The sequence below is a fragment of the Stegostoma tigrinum genome, chromosome 10 (assembly GCF_030684315.1).
Source record: "Stegostoma tigrinum isolate sSteTig4 chromosome 10, sSteTig4.hap1, whole genome shotgun sequence".
In the NCBI taxonomy this organism is placed as follows: domain Eukaryota; kingdom Metazoa; phylum Chordata; class Chondrichthyes; order Orectolobiformes; family Stegostomatidae; genus Stegostoma; species Stegostoma tigrinum.
This window is the reverse complement of record NC_081363.1, coordinates 6,982,004-7,003,131: the sequence shown is the minus strand read 5'-3', so window position 1 is coordinate 7,003,131 and position 21,128 is coordinate 6,982,004. Positions and strand designations below refer to the sequence as shown.

The 21,128-nt window shown below is 44.0% G+C and overlaps 1 protein-coding gene across 4 annotated transcripts in view; it reads left to right on the top strand.

Moving 5' to 3' along the window:
* LOC125455512 (protein angel homolog 1-like) overlaps positions 1-20,918 on the top strand; it is a 35,972-nt gene extending 15,054 nt beyond the window's left edge. For 2 of the 4 annotated variants that reach the window (XM_059648941.1, XM_059648944.1), the window contains exons 7-10: positions 4,891-5,001; positions 5,282-5,351; positions 14,164-14,327; positions 17,641-20,918. In XM_059648941.1, the coding sequence (XP_059504924.1) occupies positions 4,891-5,001; positions 5,282-5,351; positions 14,164-14,327; positions 17,641-17,798 (503 nt within the window). In that variant the 3' untranslated portion in view covers positions 17,799-20,918. Of the gene's footprint in view, positions 1-4,890; positions 5,002-5,281; positions 5,352-14,163; positions 14,328-15,864; positions 15,893-17,640 lie in introns of all 4 variants that reach the window. The other 2 variants (XM_059648943.1, XM_059648942.1) reach the window with 2 other exon arrangements.
* The last annotated feature ends 210 nt before the right edge of the window (positions 20,919-21,128 follow it).

Sequence of the window (21,128 nt, the reverse complement as noted above, 5' to 3'; positions counted from 1 at the left end):
CAGTATGAGATGCATCTGGCAGATAAGGTTAAGGATAATTGCAAGAGCTTCTATAGCTATATTAAGAGTAAAAAGGTGGCGAGGTAAAGAATAGGTCCCCTGAAAGATCAGCATGGCTGTCTATGTTTGGAGCCACAGGAGATGGGGGAGGTTTTTAATAAATATTTCTCCTTAGTGTTTACTGAGGACAGAATCATGGATGCTATGAAAATAAGGGAAAGAAGCGGTGATGTTTTGGACCCAATACACATTATCAGAGAGGAGGTGTTTGCAGACTAAAAGCACATTAAGGTGGATAAATCCCCAAGGCCTGATCACGTCCCTCCTTGGACATTGTGAGAGGCCATGGATGAAATTGCAGAGGCCCTTGCAGAGATTTTTGCTTCATCTGTAGCCACTGATGAAGTTCCAGAAGACTGGAGGGTGGCTAGTGTTGTTCCATTGTTTATGAAAGGTGGCAAAGTCAAGCCAGGGAGCTACAGGCCAGTAAGCCTGACAACAGTGGTAGGCAAATAATTGGAGAGGATACTGAGGGACAGGATTAACCAACACTTGGATAGTCACAGTCTGAATAGGGATCGTCAGCATGGATTTGTGAGCAGGAAGTTATATCTCTCAAAGCTTTTAGAGATTCTCGGAGGTAAACAAAAGGATGGTATCCAAATGGACTTTATGAAGGCCTTTGACAAGGTCCCGCATGGCAGGCTAGTAATGAAAGGTCACATGGGATCCAGGGAGAGCTAGCTAATTGGATTCAAAATTGGCTGAATGGTAGGAAGCAGAGGGTGATGGTTGAAGGTTGTTTCTCAGACTGGAGGCCTGTGACTAGCAGTGTCCCACAGGGTCAGTGCTGGGACCTTTGTTATTTTTTATTCACATAAGTAATCTGGATGTGAATGTTCAAGGCGTGATTAGTAAGTTTGTGGATGATAGATCATTAGGAGGTATTATTGATAGCAAGGAAGGTTATCAAAAATTACAGCGAGGTCTTGACGAGATGGGGAAGTGGGTTGAGGATTGGCAAATGCAATTCAATATAGATAAGTGTGTGCGTTGCACTTTTGGAAAGTCAAACCAAGCTAAGACTTATTCAGTAAATGGTAAAGTCCTGAGGAGTGTTGTAAAACAGGGACCTAGAAGTATAAGTACATAGTTTGTTGAAAGTGCTGTCATATGTCGACAGGATGATGATGAAGGTATTTAGCTCGCTTTAGAGCATTGAGTGATGATCTAATCAAGGTGTTTAAAGGGACATATAATTAGACAACAAAAGCACAGTGTCTTAAGATGACAGGTCATTCAGAAGTGAAATCAGGAATACTGCTTTATGCAAAGTGTAGGAATTCAATTCTGATAAATTATGGATCTCTTGAAATTTGCAAAATCTTTAATGGGTAAAGTTATATCAAAGGTAAAGGCAGTATGCGGAGTTGTAGTGTAAATGAGCTGTTTAATGGTAGAACTGACCCACTGAACTAAATAGCCACCTATTACTTTGAATTATTCTACATTCTTGAGGACAAAACTAAGGCTTCATCATGGCACTGAGCTGTTTTGGAGAATGGTATGAGATGTAAGATCAGGATAATTTGACACAAGTTCTGTTTTAAGACCATAGAACAGTGCAGGCCCTTAGGTTGGCACAACATTGTGGACCAATTATCCAACTCTTAAATCAAACTACCTTGCATACTCTACATTTTATTATCATTCTCATGCCTATCCAGGAGTTGCTTAAATGTTCCTAATGTATCTGACCCCGCTCCCAGTGCCGGCAGGGCATTCCGCACACCCACCACACTCTCTGTGTGAAGAACATCTCCCCTATACCTTCCTCCAGTCATCTTAAAATTATGCCCCCTTGTAATAGTCGTTTCCACCCTTGGAAAATTTTGCTGGGTATCCACTATCTATGCCTGTCATCATTATGTAAACCTGTATCAAGTCACCTCTCATCCTTCTTCACTCCAAAGAAAGAAACCCAAGCTCTCTCAGCCTTTCCTCATAAGACCTGCCCTTCAGTCCAGGCAGCATCCTGGTAAATCTCCTCTGCATCTCTGTAAAGCTTCTGCATCCACCTCCTTCCTGTAATGAGGCGACCAGAACTGAACATAATATTCCAAGTGTGATCTAACTGGGTTTTACAGAGCTGCAGCATAACCTTGCAACTCTAAAACTCAATTCCCCTGCCACTGAAAGCTAATGTACCATAAGCCACCTTAACAACCCTATCAACTTGGGTGGCAACTTTGAGACGAGGACCCCAACATCTCTCCACACTGCGAAGAATCCTGCCGTTAGCCCTGTATTCTACAGACAAATTGGGCCTACCAAAATGAACCACTTCGCACTTTTCTGGGTTGAATTCCATCTGCCATTTCTTTCCCTAGCTCTGCATCTTGCCAGTGTCCCACTGCAGCTACAACAGCCCTCCACACTATCCACAACTCCATCAACTTTTGTGTCATCGGCAAATTTACTAACCCCACCCTTGCACTTGCTCATCCAAGTCCTTTATAAGGATCAGGAAGAGCGAGGGCCCCGGAACAGATTCCTGCAGATCACGACTGGCCACTGAGCTCTGGGCTGAATACTTTCCATCTGCTGACACCCTCTGTCTTCTATTGGACAGCCAATTCTGTATGCAGAAGGATGCTTGAATTTGGGCTGTGATAGAATGTTACAGATTGGTTGTCTCCAAACTTTTAAATGGTATGTTCCGTATGTGTCACGCTGAATAAGGTGGAATGATAGCCCAGTCGTTAGCACCGCTGCCTCAACACCAGGGACCCGGGTTCGATTCCACCCTCAGGCAAGTTTCTATGTGGAGTTTGCATATTCTCCCCATGGTTGTGTGAGTTTCCTCCAGGTGCTCCGGCTTCCTCCTATACAGTCTTAAGATGCGCAGGTTTGTTGGTTTGGCTGTGCAAAGTTGCCCATTGTGTCCATTGGTATGTAGGTATGGATTATGCAGAGTCACAAGCATAGGCCAGCGGAAAGTTTTATCTGGGTGGGATGTTCTTTGGAGGGTCTGTGTAGACTTGCTAGCCTGTTTCCACACTGGAGAGATTCTGTGATTGTATCCTATGATTCTGTGAATTTTACAACATAACACTAACGGCAGAGTTTTGTCTTGAGTCCATCTTGTGTGAATGAGCTCGAGTTTCAAAACTGGCCTATTTCGGAATCTTTTAAAGTAAGGATTTTTTTTCTCCTGTTAAATATGTAACTTAATGTTGAGAATGTTCTGTATTTCTACATTTCACAGTAAGTACACTTTATGAAAATGCCAAGTAATAGAAATAAATGCCTACACTTAGCAAAGCGGTGCACTTTCCTGACCTCTTCACAATTATTGTTGCAATTCGGTTGACATTTAACAAGTTTTGAGGAAAGGAATGGTTAATTTGTACTGCTGAGTGAAATTGTTGTAGTAGTAACCGACATGACTGCCACCATTCTGAACTTAAAGTGTATCCACTTCATTATCTTGATTCCCTTTGCTCTAGTGGGTGGATTTAGCCTATGATCTCGCTTGCTCTGTGGCAGACTGCTAAAAGAAAAAGATCAGTTTGGAGAGAGATAATTGGAACTGCAGATGCTGGAGAATCCGAGAGAACAAAATGTGGAGCTGGATGAACACAGCAGGCCAAGCAGCATCGTAGGAGCACAAAAGCTGATGTTTTGGGCCTAGTCCCTTCATCAGAGAGGGGGGTGGGGAGAGGGTTCTGGAATAAATAGGGAGAGAGGGGGAGGCGGACCGAAGATGGAGAGAAGAAGAAGATGGGTGGAGAGGAGACAGACAAGTTAAAGGGGTGGGGACGGAGCCTGTAGAGGTGAGTTAGGTAGGGAGGGGATAGGCCAGCCCAGGGAGAATGGACAGGTCAAAGGGGCGGGATGAGGTTAGTAGGTAGGAAATGGAGGTGCATCTTGAGGTGGGAGGAGGCGATAGGTGAGAGGAAGAACAGGTTAGGGAGGCGGATTGAACTGGGCTGGTTTAGGGATGCGGTGAGGGAAGGGGAGATTTTGAAGCTGGTGAAGTCCGCGTTGATACCATTGGGCTGCAGGGTTCCCAAGTGGAATATGAGTTGCTGTTCCTGCAACCTTCGGGTGGCATCGTTGTGGCACTGCAGGAGGCCCAGGATGGACATGTCGTCTAAGGAATGCAAGGGGGAGTTGAAATGGTTGGCGTCTAGGAGGTGCTTTGGGATGCAGTGGGGGGAGGAGACATTTTGAAGTTTGTGAAATCCACATTGACACGTTTCAAAATCTCCCTTCCCCACCACTGCATCCCAAAACCAGCCCAGCTCGACCCCACCTCCCTAACCTGTTCTTCCTCTCACCTATCACCTCCTCCCACCTCCAAGCTGCACCTCCATTTCCTACCTACTAACCTCATCCCGCCCCCTTGACCTGTCCGTCCTCTCCGCACTGATCTATCCCCTCCCTACCTCCCCACCTATACTCACTTCTACCGGCTCCATCCCCACCTCTTTTAACTTGTCTGTCTCCTCTCCACCTATCTTCTCCTCTATCCATCTTCAATCTGCCTCCCCCCCCCCCCCCACTATTTATTTCAGAGCCCTCTCCCCATCCGCCTTTTCTGATGAATGGTCTAGGCCTGAAACGTCAGCTTTTGTGCTCCCTAGATGCTGCTTGGCCTGCGGTGTTCATCCAGCTACACACTTTGTTATCTAAGATAAGTTTGGAAATTCTTTTTGTTGTACCTGTCATCTTTTGGGCTGTGGTCAACATCTGTTTGGTGTGTCACTGCCAAATTTGGAAATCCAATGTGACCATATATGTCACACACTTTATAGCTTCCTGCCAAGTTTCATTATTCAAGTGATGCTTGCAGTGCTTGGTATCTGATTTTGTTTCCTCATTTAGGAAAACGCAGATATGGCCGTGAGTTTCTCCTTCAGCTACAATATTCCGCGCCAGCACTCGAACGTCCAGAGAATCTTGTCTTCATTGAAGGTGTGACTGATGCAAAACCAGGTACAGTCAGGTTGATGTATAGTGAAGTTCTGGCCTGGACATTGACATGGAGATGGATGGGGACAACAAAGCTGTGTGAGTGAGAGGTTGGGTGGTGGGGATTGTTCACCTGAAAGGGAGATGCCCCATTATCTTCTAACTTCCAGGATTCTCTCCACCCCAAGTGAGTGGGTTGGGTTAGACTTTTTAAACCCTTTCCTCTCCAATTTGTTGTGGGATGATGTTTAATAGTGAGGCCATTGTTTCTCAGTCTGCCAATCTTATTGATGTCTCCATTCAGAGCCTCCAGGGGATGGTTCAGAAGGCTATGTCAGTGTATCCGAGCCAGAGGATGAACTCTTCTGTAATAGGTATGTATTGTGTTGTCAACAGCAACTGGATTAATATTTTTAAAATCTAGCTTTAAACGGCAGCTGGAAATAAGTGTTGGGACCACTTACAGTGCTGAAATATTGGAACTCATGACATCTTGGAATGCGTTTCTTTGGAAACTTGGCATAGTCCAAACTATTCCAACAAATTCCAGTTTGCAACAGTGTTTTAAGCATTCCCGTTTAATGTCCCCTTAAGTTTCTTTATAAGAAGGTTAACCCCAACTTCTCCAGTCTCTCCACATAACTAATTTCCCTCATTGTTTGAAAATTTTCAGTAAATGTGTATATACCCTTTCTATGGCCTTGGAATGTTCCATGTTTAATTTCCTTAAATTGTGATGTTTGCAATTTAGCAGAGAAAATCTTTGAGCAATTGGTCAGGTATTGGGCCTTGCAGATTGCTGAAATTTGCAGAAAGGCATGAGCAGGGTGAGTTGTGTTGAAAAGTGTGTCTTGACTGAACTTTGCTAAAATTTTGAAAACCCAATTGAAATGTTCTGAGCAGCGTAGATTTGTGATCTTAGATATCTAAGAGCTGCGAAGAAATTTAGAGAATTTTTCAGTTTATCCACAAATGAATCCCATCGTTGGTCGTGTTTTGGATACAATTGAGCCATTATCTCAAGTAGGATTAATGAGATATGAGAGATAAGCACCTTCGTTTGAAAAAATCCTTCCTTATCGTGGTGATGGTGACCAAACAGGGCAGTAAAGAAAGTTTTACCGATACAGAGCAGTGTGGTGGGGTCACATGTAGAGCGACATGAACCCAAGATCACAGTTGAGGCTGTTTTCATGGGCATGGAACTTGACTATCAGTCTCTGCTCAGCGATTTCTGCGTTGTTGTATATCTCAAAGTCTGCTTTGAAGGACACTTACCTGAATATTGGGGGCTGAATTTCCTTGACAGCTGAAGTATTCCCTGACTGGGAGGAACATTCCTGTCTGGCGATCGTTGCCCAGTATCCATTCATCTGTTGTCGTAGCATCTGCATGGTCTTGCCAATATACCATGCCTGCAGCATTGGCCAAGTCGCATGAGTATCCACTGTGTACGTTGTGGGTGGTGTTCCCACATGTGATGGTAGTATCCATTTTCAGTGATCTGACATGACTTGCAGAGGTTGCCATGGCAGTGTTGTGGTCAATGTTATCCCAAATGCTGGGTAGTTTTGCTGTGAACGATGGTCTGTTTAAGGTTTGGCAGTTGTTTGAAGGTAAGAAGTGGAGGGATGATGATGCTCACTGTCATCGATGACATGTTGAAGGCAGCGAAGAACATGGCATCGTCTCTCCACTCCATGGAAGTCATATCCTATGTTTGTCTTCTGAGGACGTTTTTGCAGTTTTTCGGTGTGGTATGTTGGAACTAGTGATCAATGAGTTGGGCATCGTATCCTGCTCTTACGAGGGTGTCTTTCAAAATCTTTAGGTAGCCTGTTGAGTTCCTCCTTTATCTGAGCAGATCCTGCACGTGTGCAGGGCTTGTCTGTGGGGTATGGCTTCTTTAATATGTTTAGGGTAGAAACTAGAGAAGTGCAGCATTGAGTTTATCTGTGGGCTTGCGGTAGAATGAAGTACTGAGATCTCTGTTCTTGATGGAGATGGCTATGTCCAAGAATGAGACTAATTCTGAAGAGTAGTCCATGGTAAGTTAGATGGTGGGATAAAACTTGTTGATATCGCTATATAGTTGTTTCAGTGATTCCTTGCTATGAGACCAAAGAAAGAAAATGTTAATGAATCTGGTGTATAGCAAATAAGTCTTGTTCGAACTTGTGCATGACAGTGTTGTAGATCTGGCCCCCATGGCTGTTCCACGTGCCTGAATAAAGAACTGGTTGTCGAAGGTGAAAGATTTGTGGGCGAGGATAAAGCAGATAAGTTGTGGGATGGCGTCTGGAAATTGGCATTTGTTGGTATTGAATACTGAGGCGGTTGCAGCAGTGACGTTGTCATGGGGGATGCTGGTGCCAAGTGCCAAAACATCCATCGTGACGAAGAAGATTCCTGGTTCTAGTGGTCTAAGTGAGTTTCTGCAAGAAATCTGTAGTGTTGTGACAGAAGCTGGGAGTTCCTTGTACAGTGGGTTTCGAGATACCTTTGACACACCCAGATAGATTCTCACACAGGGTCCCAGTGCCTGATACGATGGGACGTCCAGGTATCTTGGCTTTGTGTATCTTTGGAAGGTGGTGAAAGTCTCCTATGCGAGAAATATGTGGGATGAGAGTGCTTGGATATTCTGAAGATCTGACTGAAAGGTCTTGATCTGTCTCTTGAGTTGATGGGTGTGTTCTTTGGTTGGATTGACTGGTAGTTGTCTGTAGTGTTCCTGGTTGTTCGGTTGTCAGTATGCTTCTTTGCAGTGCTCCCTTCTCTTTGAGATGATGGCTCTTCCTTTGTCATCAAACCAGCAGACAGTGTTGTGATTGGTCTTGAGAGCACAGTGTTGCGTTGGGCTTGGGTGATGTTCTGCACTATTTTGTGAGCACTGCTGATGAATCTAGCGTGAACGTCTCTCCTGACATCTTGGACATACATTTCGAGCCTAGTGCAGTGGTCTTCCAAAGAGGTCCAATTTGACTCTTCCTTCTTTGGTTGCTGCCCCACGGATTTCTCTGACTGTGTGTTCTGATTCATTGGTTGTCTCATTAGGCTCGCTGCTGACATCTTGGGGTTTGTGAAAGAATCCCCAGAGGCTCCTCATATTTGCTTGACGAATTCCTGTGTGTATGCTGTGAGACCAATGGGGTCCATTTTGGTAGAAACTGAACCCTTGGCTGAGAACTTTGATTTTTGTCCAGTTGAACAGTGTAGTCAGACAAGTTGATGATGGATTTCTCTGGTGGTACTGGCTTCAACCATAGTACCAGGGGAGGCTTGGTTGCTGCTGGTAGTAATGCCAAGTTTCTCCAGTTTCTTGTTCTTGGTGAGAGTGTAGATGGTATAGTTCCATTGCCTCATCTGATTGGTGGTGCCTTGTAGCTGCTCTGCTTTATACTGACCACTAGCTGGTAATATGGACTCCACTAAATTTCAAGGTTGCAACATCTGGTGTAGAGTTCTTGTACAAGATGATTGAGGAGTGTGCGAGGGGTGCGATGGCAGAGTCTGTCAGCATAGTCTGTATTGTTGGTCAACCTGGTTGGTTTTGTGATCTGTGATAATGGGAACTGCAGATGCTGGAGAATTCAAGATAATAAAATGTGAGGCTGGATGAACACAGCAGGCCCAGCAGCATCTCAGGAGCACAAAAGCTGACGTTTCGGGCCTGAGGGTCTAGGCCCGAAACGTCAGCTTTTGTGCTCCTGAGATGCTGCTGGGCCTGCTGTGTTCATCCAGCCTGACATTTTATTATCTTGGTTTTGTGATCTGTCGTCTTTTCAGGATCTTCTGTGCTTTCATACATCTCAACATAAACTTGATGCCTGTGTCAATATGCGCAGTCTTCTTGGAGGTCTCTTCCACTTTGACAACACAAACTGCCAGCTCAATGGTAGCCGTGATGATGGAGGTGCCAGTGTTGGACTTGGGTGGACAAAGTCAGAGGTCACATGACACCAATGGAACTACATCATATACATGCACACCAAAGCACAAGAAACTGGAGAAACTTGGCATCACCGTCAGCAGCAACTGAGCCTTCCCTGGTCCCACAGTTGAAACTGCTACCCACACAGGGAAATCTGTCGTCAGCATGTCTGACCACACCCTTCAACCGGAAGAAATGGAAATTCTCAGCTGAGGGCTCAATGTCTGCCCCACTACCAAAATAGACCCCATTGGTCTCATGGCAGACACGGAGGAATTCATCAGGTAAATGAGGAATTCTTCCATTAACCCAAGATGTCAGCAGCGAGCCCAATGAGATGACCAATAAACCAGAACAGTCGACCAAGAGATCCATGCTGCAGCAACCAAAGAAGAAAAAGTCGAACTGGACCCCTCAAGAAGACCGCTGCACTAGGCTCGACACGATGGACATTTTTGCACTCGACATCTGCATGTCCCACGATGATGGCACCACCACAAACAGCCTCAGTACTCAATACCAACAACTGCCAATTTCCAGACGCTTCATCCTCGACCATAATGTCTTCAACTTCTATAATCCGTTTTTCAACTATGTGCACAGAACAGCCGTGGGGACCAGATTAGCATCCGAATATGCCAACAGTTTCCTGCACTGTTTCGAACAAGACTGCTTTGCTGTGCAGGACCTCAGACCAATGCTATACACCAGATTCATTGACACGTTCTTCCTTTGGATTCATGGCAAGGAATTACTGAAGCAACTACATAGTGGTATCACACCAAAACTGCCCAGCCTTCAGAACAATGACCACAACCCTGCCATGGGAACCTCTGCAAGACCTGTCAGATCATTGACATGGATGTTACCATCACACATGGGAACACCACACATCACATACACAGCAGATACTCATGACTTGGCCAACATTGTCAATCTCCTATGCTGCAGGCAAAGATGTCCCAAGGCATGGTGTAATGGCAAGACTATACAGATGCTTCGACAACAGATGAATGGACACCAAGTAACAATTGCCAGACAGGAAAGTTCCGTCCCAGTGGGGGAGCACTTCAGCGGTCAAGGACATTCCGCCTCTGATCTTTGGGTAAGCGTCCTCCAAGGTGGACTTTGAGATATACAGCAATGCAGAATCATCAAGCAGAGATTGAGAGCCAAGCTCTATACCCGTGAAGACGGCCTCAACTGTGATCTTGGGTTCATGTCAAGTTATATGTGACCCCACCACAGTGTTCTGTGTCTGTAAAACCTTCTTTACTATCACCTTGATAAATTGTTATGATCTCACTACCTTTAATTAGTTTGTATAGTTTTGGATTACTTATTACTTTGTCACACCCTTGGCATGCGGCTGTTATATTTATCATGGTATTTCTAGTCATTTAGTTTGTCTCCAGCACTGCCTTACTTTTAATTTTTAGTAATTATTCTCTCTGCCTCATTTTAATCAGTTTATAGATCATTCCTTTGCTTGTTATTCAGCTGTTGACACTACGCACACTGTCTAACACCCCTGGTCACCTGGAGAGACTTATTATTTGACACTCCACTCACACGAGTTGTATGATCTTTTGCTCTCTCTACCTGTAAATTCTGGGTCTGTGTGCTTTCCCTGCTCACTTCACCAGACAAGGGACTACACTTTGAAAGCGTATGGTTTCCAATAAACCTGTTGGACTATAACTTGGTGTTGTGTGACTTCTGGCTGGGTGAAGAAAGATGATGGTGGTGTTGTTGTTGTAGTGGTTATGTCACTGTGCTAGCAATCTAGAGGTCTTGAGTTCAGATTCCATACCTACTGTCTTATAGAATCCAGTTTAATAAATCGGATTTTTACAGCATTCTTAAAGTGCAGAAGATGGCCTGTTACGAGTGTCAATTTCCTACCTTTTCCTCATATCCTTGCACATTTCTATCCAAATAATCATCCGATGCTGTCTTGAATAGCTCCCTCTTCCATATCTTTAGGCTGTGTATTCCATACTCCCAACTAGTTTCTGTCTGATTTTGTTTCTGTCACATCACCCATGTTTGCTCATCATTTTTAAATTTGTGCCTTTTTTTCCTTTTATGAGCAGGAATAGTTTCTCCCATCTACTCTGTCCATCACACTGTCGTGATTTGTGAACCTCTGTTAAATCTTGTCTGAACTGTTTCATGTCCGAGAAGAACAGCCCTCACTTCTGAACTTTCTCAATCCTGAAACCATTCTAACAAATCACTTCTGCACTCTCTCTAATGGATTCACATCTTTTCTAAGATGTAATGCCTGTAACTATGCACAGTATTCCAGCTGAGGTCTAACAGGTGTCTTGTACAAGTTCAACATCAGCTGCATGCTGTTGTACTCGATGCCCCTATTAATAAGGCTGAGAACGCTGTAAGCTTACTGACTGCTGACTCCATCTGACATGCCACCTTCAATACACACCTAGGCCCCCCTGCTCCTGCACCTGTTAGAATTGTGTCCTGTATTTTGTATTGCCTTTAATGTTTTTCTGATCAAAATTAATCTTCTTTGCAGTGAACTTTATCTGCTTATTTCACCTACTTGGCAATGTCCTTTTGGAGTTCCACACTATCCTCCTTACAGGTCTTCCAAATTTAGTGTTATCTGAGAACTTTAAAATTGTCCCCTTCACAGCGAGCTCCAGATCATTAATATACATCAGGAAAAGCGAGGGCCCCAAGACCGACCCTTGGGAACGCCACTACTAAACCTTCCTCTAGTCTGATATTTAAAACTCTGACCGTTACTCTGTTTCCTAACGCTCAGCCAATTTTGTATCCACGTTGCTACTGTTCCTTTTTCACTATGACCTGTAGTTTTCTCACAGTCGGCTGTGTGGCACTGTATGAAATGCCTTCTGCAAATCACATCAACAGCATTACCATCATCAAGCCTTTCTGTTTCTACTTTTAACAAACTCCAGAAAGTTAGTTAATTGTGAGGAGGTACAAGAGAGTTGCAGTGGGAGAGAGATTCCCTGAGGTTGGTCTGGAGGGAGGAGGGTAACTTCTTCAGGTTAGGCATTCCTGGAAGAGGCTTCGCAGTGAGGTTAGAATTGTATCAGTGATAATGGGAACTGCAGATGCTGGAGAATCCAAGATAACAAAGTGTGGAGCTGGATGAACACAGCAGGCCAAGCAACATCTCAGGAGCACAAAAGCTGACGTTTCGGGCCTAGACCCTTCTTTGGAGAGGGAACTGGAATAAATAGGGAGAGGGGGAGGCGGACCGAAGTTGGAGAGAAAAGAAGATAGGTAGAGAGGAGACTATAGGTGAGGAGAAACAAGAGAGTTGCAGTGGGAGAGAGATTCCCTGAGGTTGGTCCGGAGGGAGGAGGGTAACTTCTTCAGGTTAGGCATCCCTGGAATAGGCCACTTCTTCCCACCTCTTCCTCTGTTACATTGATGACTGTATCGGCGCCGCCTCTTGCTCCCCAGAGGAACTCGAACAGTTCATCCACTTTACCAACACCTTCCACCCCAACCTCAAGTTCACCTGTGCCATCTCCAACACATCCCTCACCTTCCTGGACCTCTCAGTCTCCATCTCAGGTAACCAGCTAGAAACTGATGTCCATTTCAAGCCCACTGACTCCCACAGCTACCTAGAATACACCTCCTCCCACCCACCCTCCTGCAAAAATTCCATCCCCTATTCGCAATTCCTCCGTCTCTGCTGCATCTGCTCCCAGGATGAGACATTCCATTCCCGCACATCCCAGATGTCCACGTTCTTCAAGGACCGCAACTTGGCCCCCGCAGTGGTCGAGTATGGTCTCGACCACATTTCCCGCAACACATCTCTCTCACCCCGCCCCCGCCACACCCGCCCCCAGAGGATCCCCCTCATTCTCACATAACACCCCACCAACCTCTGGATACAACGTATCATCCTCTGACACTTCCGCCATCTACAATCCGACCCCACCACCCAAGCTATTTTTCCATCCCCCACCCTTGTCTGCCTTGTGCAGAGACCACTCTCTCCGTGACTCCCTTGTCCGCTCCACACTCCCCTCCAACCCCACCACACCACACCCGGCTCCTTCCCCTACAACCGCAGGAAGTGCTACACTTGCCCCCACACCACCTCCCTCAACCCTATCCCAGGCCCCAAGATGACCTTCCACATCAAGCAGATGTTCACCTGCACATCTGCCAATGTGGGATATTGTGTATCTATTGCACCCGGTGCGGCTTCCTCTACATTGGGGAAACCAAGCGGAGGCTTGGGGACCGCTTAGCAGAACACCTCCGCTTGGTGCGTAACAAACAAATGCACCTCCCAGTCGCGAACCATTTCAACTCCCCTTCCCATTCTTTAGATGACATGTCCATCATGGGCCTTCTGCAGTGCCACAATGATGCCACCCGAAGGTTGCAAGAACAGCAACTCATATTCCGCTTGGGAACCCTGCAGCCCAATGGTATCAATGTGGACTTCAGCTTCAAAACCTCTCCTTCCCCCACTGCATCCCAAAACCAGCCCAGCCTGTCTCTGCTTCCCTAACCTGTTCTTCCTCTCACCCATCCCTTCCTCCCACCTCAAGCCACACCTCCATTTTCCACCTACCACCTCATCCCGCCTCCTTGACCTGTCCACCTTCCCTGGACTGACCAATCCCCTCCCTACCTCCCCACCTATACTCTCTACCTATCTTGCTTTCTCTCCATCTTCGGTCCACCTCCCCCTCTCACCCTATTTATTCCAGTTCCCTCTCCCCATCCCCCTCTCTGATGAAGGGTCTAGGCCCGAAATGTCAGCTTTTGTGCTCCTGAGATGCTGCTTGGCCTGCTGTGTTCATCCAGCTCCACACTTTGTTATCTTAGTTAATTGTGATTTTCCTTTTAGAAATTTGCGTTGACTTTTCATAGCCAGCTCCTGCTTTTTTTCACGTGACTTCTGATTGTGTTCTAAATAATTTCTAAAACTTCTGCCCCACCAAAGTTAAACTAACCCCCTGTAATTGCTGGCATTATCCTTAGAAAAATTACAGCCTTGTTCAAGAAAGATTGTCATAGTTTGGCAACAGAATAACTAGCTATAAAAGCTGCCAGATTGTTTTAAATTGACATCTTGCTCCACTAATATTCTTCACAACTTGTGGAGTTTCATTTTTCAACTCCGTCGGCTTCCCATCCATCATTATGTTATCTGCACTTGGGTTCTTGAAATTAACAATGTGACAGATATGATGTTGTTTGGTCTCTTTCTGTCCCCTCAGGTCTCCAACCACCCTCCGACACAACCTCAACCTAACATCAGTCTACAGTCATTATCTGCCTGATACAGGTCGGCCTGAGGTTACAACCTGCTCATCTGGTTTTGGCCTCACTGTAGATTACATCTTCTACTCAGCACAACCAGTCACTGATAAGAGTGGAAAGGGTTTGTATCCAGGAATGTGTCACAACGTGGGTGGTGGGAATGTAGATTTGCATTCAACGGTTTGAATTAAGAATGCTGTTCTGTTTTGATATCGGGATTGCATGTTTAGCACTCCTACATGCATATACTCGACCACAGGTATGGTAACGTAATTCCAACTTTCCTTTCCTGGTGTGTAGAACAGACTTGGCTTCAGAAGCTGCAGAGGGCCATATAGTTATATCTTGTTATTGGGCTTTATGACAGATAGATGACAGATACGTGGAATTAAAGTAGAAAACCATCTTCCACAGTCCAAGGCATTTTAATGTGTGATGATAACTATAACACCAGTTTAAATGGAAGAAGCAATGCAATTGTTGGATATTTGTTATAAATTCCCTGGCTTTAAAAAAAAAATTAGATATGTTTTACTAGAAATAACAGTAGAGTTTTGATGAAGTGTGCCCCTGAAATGTTAACAGCACTTAGTCATACAGCTGTACAACACGGAAGCAAACTCTTTGGTCCAACACGTCCGTGCTGACTAGACATCATAAATTAATCTACTCCATTTGTCAGCATTTGACCCATATCCTTCTAAACCCTTCCTATTTCATGTACTCATCCAGATGCCTCTTAAATGTTGTAATTGTACCAGCTTCCTCTGGCAGCTCATTCCATACACACACACAAAGAAGTTGCCCCTTGGGCTCCTTTTAAATCTTCCTTTCTAACCTTAAACCTATGCCATCTAGTTTTGGGTCCACTACCCTTTAGAAAAGACCTTGGCTATTCAACCTATCAGTGCCACTCATGATCTTCTAAACCTTTATAATGTCACCCTCAGCTTCCAACGCACCAGGGAGAATAGCCTCTCCCTGTAGCTCAAAACTTCCAACCCTGGCAACATACTTGTAAATCTTTTCTGAACCCTTCCAAGTTTCACAACATCCTTCCTGTTAGCAGGGAGACCACATTACATGTTATATTTCAAAAGTTGCCTAACCAATGTGCTGTAGTTGCAAATGAGACCTCCCAACTCCTATACTCCGTGCACTGACCAATAAAGGCAAGCGTACCAAATGCTGCCTTCACCATCCTGTCTATCTGGGATTCCACTTTCAAGGAATTACAGACCTGCTGAACAAAGAGACTTTCGTGCAATGGTCCTCAGGACCTTCCGATTAAGTGTATAAGTCCTGTCCTGATTTGCCTATCCAAAATGCAGCACCTCCCATTTATCTAAATTAAAGTCCATCCTTGGCCCATTTTGTATTAATCCCTCAGACACTGAGCTCATTGTCAAGTTTTCTCACTTGTGTCACAAAATTATAGGCTAAAATGCCACTCCAGGTATTTGAGCACAAAATTCAGGTTGACACGAGTGCATTTCTGAGGGAATGTCAAACTGTTGATATTACCATCTCGTGCATGACATTGAGACCTCCATTTTTCCCACTCGGGTAGGTATGGAAGATTGAATTTTGAAGAGAAGGACATGAGTATTACTGAAAAAGGCACGTTTTGTTGAAGCTTATTGTCTTTTACTCATTAGGACAATTTGCAAGAATACCAGTTCAAAGGTACATTGTATGAGAGGAGAATGCTGCTCTGTTGGCAAGTGATATTGCATGCAGCAGCTAATGATTGACAGTTAACTGCCATATGTTGTTCGAATTTTAAACCAAGCAGCTTAACTGTGGTTGGTCAGGAAATTGCCCTAATAAATGAACTAGCAAACAGCCTCACCTATTTTGTTGAGTTAAAATATATGCTGTGTGTGTGTATGTTCTTTGTCTGCAAAGAACAGGTTCTTTTGTGTTAATGTAGCTTACAGTACATGCATGTGTGCCACCATCTGACCTTGACTAACAATCATAAATTGCTTATCAGCATAATTCTTCATGCACTCAGTATTATCCAGCCAATGTTCTCCAATTGCGGAATTACATCTACTGTTGGACATTTGAGTTTTGTAAGCAGGGGCTGGTTGGGTACGGTCGGTATCTTGCTTGTTGTGAGCAGCTGAAGGGATGTGCTGATCCGTACCTCAGAGGTAGCACACTAATTATCAAAGTCCACTCTATCCTGTTCTTCCTTTGAATTGGTGTTGTGAACTGTCACGCTCAGTGCACGGCTTTGACAAAGTGTGTCCTTTATCAGCAATACTTGAGTTCCATACTACCAAACATCTAAGAAGAGAATTATCTCCAGTGTTTTGCTAAAATATACGTCTTGATCAATGCCTTAAAAAGAATTAACAATTCTTTTTGGGAGAATTTGCTATATGTAAACTGAATACTGCATAGTGAGTTTTGAGAAGATTTGTAGCTCAGGCTGAGGTTTTGGATGTGAGTTTGCTCACTGAGCTGGAAGGTTCGTTTTCAGACGTTACTTCACCATTCTAGGTAACATCATCAGTGAGCCTTTGACGAAGCGCTGGTGTTATGTCCCGCTTTCTATTTATTTGGTTAAGTTTCCTTGGGTTGGTGATGTCATTTCCTGTTCTTTTTCTCAGGGGATGGTAGATTGGCTCCAAATCAATGTGTTTGTTGATGGAGTTCCGGTTGGAATGCCATGCTTCTAGGAATTCTCGTGCATGTCTCTGTTTGGCTTGTCCTAGGATGGATGTGTTGTCCCAATCAAAGTGGTGTCCTTCCTCATCTGCATGTAAGGATACGAGTGATAGTGGGTCATGTCATTTTTTGGTTAGTTGATGTTCATGTATCCTGGTGGCTAGCTTTCTGCCAGTTTGTCCAATGTAGTGTTTGTCACAGTTCTTGCAAGGTATTTTGTAGATGACATTTGTTCTGTTTGTTGTCTGTATAGGGTCTTTTAAGTTCATTAGCTGCTGTTTCATTGTGTTGGTGGGTTTGTGGGCTGCCCTGATGCCAAGAGGTCCGACTAGTCTGGCAGTCATTTCGGAAATGTCTTTGATGTAGGGGAGAGTGGTTATGGTTTCTGAGCCCGTTTTGTTTGGGTTTATCGCTGAGGTTGAGTATTGAGACTACTGCATTTCAATAGATCAAAATTTCTTTGGCTGTTCGGGGAGGTCACGTTGTGAAATGTTAAGTCTTTTTTGTCCATTTAAGGACTGGTGACTTCTGACTGACATCAGTTAATTTATTTACTATGATAAATTGATAAATACTTGTCATCTAACATCAATGTTTGAAGCAGCTGCTGTCCTGTTTTGCACTTCCTAAAGCAGTGACTTCAGACCATTCTTCATGACTATTAATCCTGCCTTTGAAATGATCAGTGTGAGCACTCGAATCTCACCCCATCCTCCCCAGCATTATGACACCATCGTTTCTTTTCTTCCTGATAGGGCGTAGGCGGTACAAAGACGGACCCCTCAAGCTGCTGGGCCGACTCTCCTTGTTGTCTGAACATGACATCTGGCTGGCCAACGGGTTGCCCAATGGCATCTGCTCATCTGATCACCTCTCGCTGCTTGCCAAGTTTGGATTGAAACCCCTTGGTTGATTTTTTAAGAAACACAACTAGTGAGTCTTGCACATGGCAAATGAGCCCTCATGAAGTTTCATGGACAGACACTGCCTGCTGAGCAGAATGAAGTTCTGATGCAAGATGCCCAATCTCCATTTTAAGGTCTAATTTAGGCTATTTTAATACTTATTTCTTTTAATGGACTAGAATTTCAAGTGTGCTGCTTTTAAGATAATGGAAATGCCAAAGGAACATCAGTTGGTTAAGAGGCAAATCAGTTCATGATCTTACCATCTAGAGCTTGCAGAATGTGATTCTTGTGTAATTTTGTTCCAGGTAAGCTGTCCCACCAGAGCCCTTTCAGAAACCAGTGTTATTGTAATTTACCACTGGAACTTCTTACTTTTAATGGCCATTTCCTTCATTTCCTCTACCTTTTACCTTGAACCTGTTGTCACCTGAAGTCTTCAAGGACAGGTCCTGGTTACCCTTCTCAACCTGTGTCAAATTTGAAATTCTTTGTGTTTGGGAGACTGTACATCTGAGGAGGGCATCATTTCAGAGTGCCAATCCTGCCCTTACCTGGTATTCAATCAAACAAGAGGGCCCATGATATTAGTGATAATCAGCTACAGGAGCCCTGTGTAATTTTTTTTATGTTGTTACTTCCCATTGTCTGATTTTGGTTAATTAAGCAGACACAGGGCTTTAGCTGCGATTTTTCCTGATCGTTAGGCCTCAGCTGCCTTTCCTATCAGCTAGACCATTGATGGGTGTGTTGCCAGAATTTTGAATGTACTTCCAAAGTATAACTCTGTTTTTGGAACTGAATGAGAAGTGAAATTGGCCAACATGCATCTGTGAAAAATGCTGTGCACATGCTCAGAGCTTCTCACCAGAAGGTTGTGATGTGATACCTGAACATTGAATCATAGGCACAACAGCAGCCAAAGCAATGAGTATGAATGCAACGTAAATTATTCAAAGCGGAATCTCTCCAGTAGATGCTGTTTGGATGCTCACCTCGTTGATGACATCCCTGCTTCACTCATAGTCTTCTGTAAGGAGTCCTTGTCAGGCTCAGTACAGGCTGACTTATTTTGTTCACTTGTTAAGTGTGTCCCCCTTTTTTTTTGGTCTTTTTTTTCTTTAAATGAAGTTTTTGCCCCTTTTCCACCTCATTATATCATTTTGTTTATTTTCCATGATCCTGACATCAACTGATGCCCAGCCCAATCTTTTCTAGAAGGGGTCGATGGATTTGGATTTGTGGCCTTCATGGCTTTACTGTCATTTAGGCGATTCTTTCACCATAGGACCAGTGGAAGATCAACTTTTCATTTCTTACTTCCCCAACCAAAGCCATGGAAGCAGGTCCCTAAACTACCATCCCCCTTCTCTCTGAGCTGCTCTCTTAAGCCGTTTCTAGTGCCATGTCTCTGTTAGAAATTGTCTTGCTACTGCATTGGGATGTAACTTTCTGGGTTCTGTGAGCTGTAAAACAACATTGCTCGCTCTTAGCCTTAATCTTTCCCATTTACCACCTTGTTTTGTTTTTGGTTTCTTGCGATCCTAATCGTATTGGCCCCATGATGATGAAACCCCACCTTGCTTTGGAGAAGTTAAAAGCTTGGCTTTTCCAGGGCACTGCGATTTTGATGATGGGGAGACGTTTGTTGAGAGAGTAAGGATTTCTGATAAGGTGAATTTCTGGCCTTGAGCAGTTAAGCCTCCAGTGCAGCTTTTGAATTAGGATCCAGACTAAACTGGGCACTCCCTGCCAATCCTTATCCCCACCTCATTGCCATGACTATAGGTTTACTTTAAATTGAGTCAAGGAAGAGCTATTTTGACATCAAATTTTAAAAAAAAGTATCCTTCCTGCACTTCCTCCTGTTTTAAAGCTGGACTTTTAAGATGCAGTACAACTGCTGAGTGGCAGGGCAAGCTTATCTGAGGATACTTTTGGTTTTCCTGAGGTGAGTTGGAACTCCTGCATCCCGTGCCAAAGGAGCTGCGACTTTGTGCCGATATCAGTGGCTAATTATAGATATGAACTGTACTGTCTTGAGGAGCTGCTAAGGGTTTCCATTCCAGGAGTCAGAAGGAATGAGGACCGGTCTTTTTTTTTTTTTGTTTTGCTCTGATCCCTAAAATGAGCAAAAAGAACCAAGAAAAAGATGACGGACAATTTATTTGGAAAAAGGAAACATTTTGAATGCTTCATGCTCATCATACCACAAATGGCCTGCATCCTCTATGGAGATAAGGGAAAATATCAAGCAGAGTTCCTGATGCTTATGGGTTTGTAGTAACCCCTGCTGGGATTAAGATTTGATGTTGGCAAAGGTTTTTTTTTGTGCTTGTGAACATTTGGATCCTTGCTATTCCTTTTCAGAAACAATCTTCCATCATTACTCTTTAAGATGGCATGAGTCATAACACTGGCAACTACTTGGTTTGCCACCTCCCTCTAGCCTGAGACCAAAATGTCCCATCCCACCACCCCAAGACATGCTGTGAGCTGTTGCTTCACAAGACTTCTGCCTCCATTCAAGGTCTGGTTCACCGTGGTCATTGGTACTGAGATACTCCATTGCACTAGAAGTGAATGCAACTTGGTGATATCAGCTGTGCTACAGACAGTGAGCAGTGCATTGGAACAGAGTTGCTGTTGGTCACGTCATCACATTTGCAGCATTTGAAGAACACCTGTCTGGACAGAAACCAGTGTGGTGGCCTGTGATTTTTAAGAAAGAACATGAAGAAAATTAGTCCCATTAATTTAAAAGACAGAAACCCCAAACACACAAGGTTGTTACCAATTTGTTTTGTCGTTTGTTTTTTTTTTTGGAAATGTTAGTGTAACTAGGCTCCATACTTCTCTCTGGCTTAGTTCGGTAGTAGGCTGTGGAACCCAGATCCACTGGCTAAAGGACCAAATTCTTCAGTCAGCCGGAATCATGGGATTTATGAACTTGTGCCCATAGTTATTTTTTATAGTTGGTGTGTAAGAATAGCTTGGAACAGTTTGGCCACACTATCTGTAGATAAAGTGTATATTCAAATAGTGTAATTTAAAGGCTTTGTTTTGCCTAATATTTTTGTGACATGGTTCAGTAAAATTTTGATTAAATAAACGGCTTGTTTATTTGACGTGGTGTGATTGTTAATTCCTGTTTATGTACACTATCCTGGAATTGATACATGCAGCAAAAAAAACTGTAGAATCAAGGTACTTTGTGCCCAGAGATGATAAGAGCACACTGAAGCTTGATTAGGGTACGTTTAGCAAAGTTAGAACTAGTTCCTAAATTGCAGGCCATTTTTAGAATGCAAAGTTATAGGCCCAGCATTGAGCAGAAA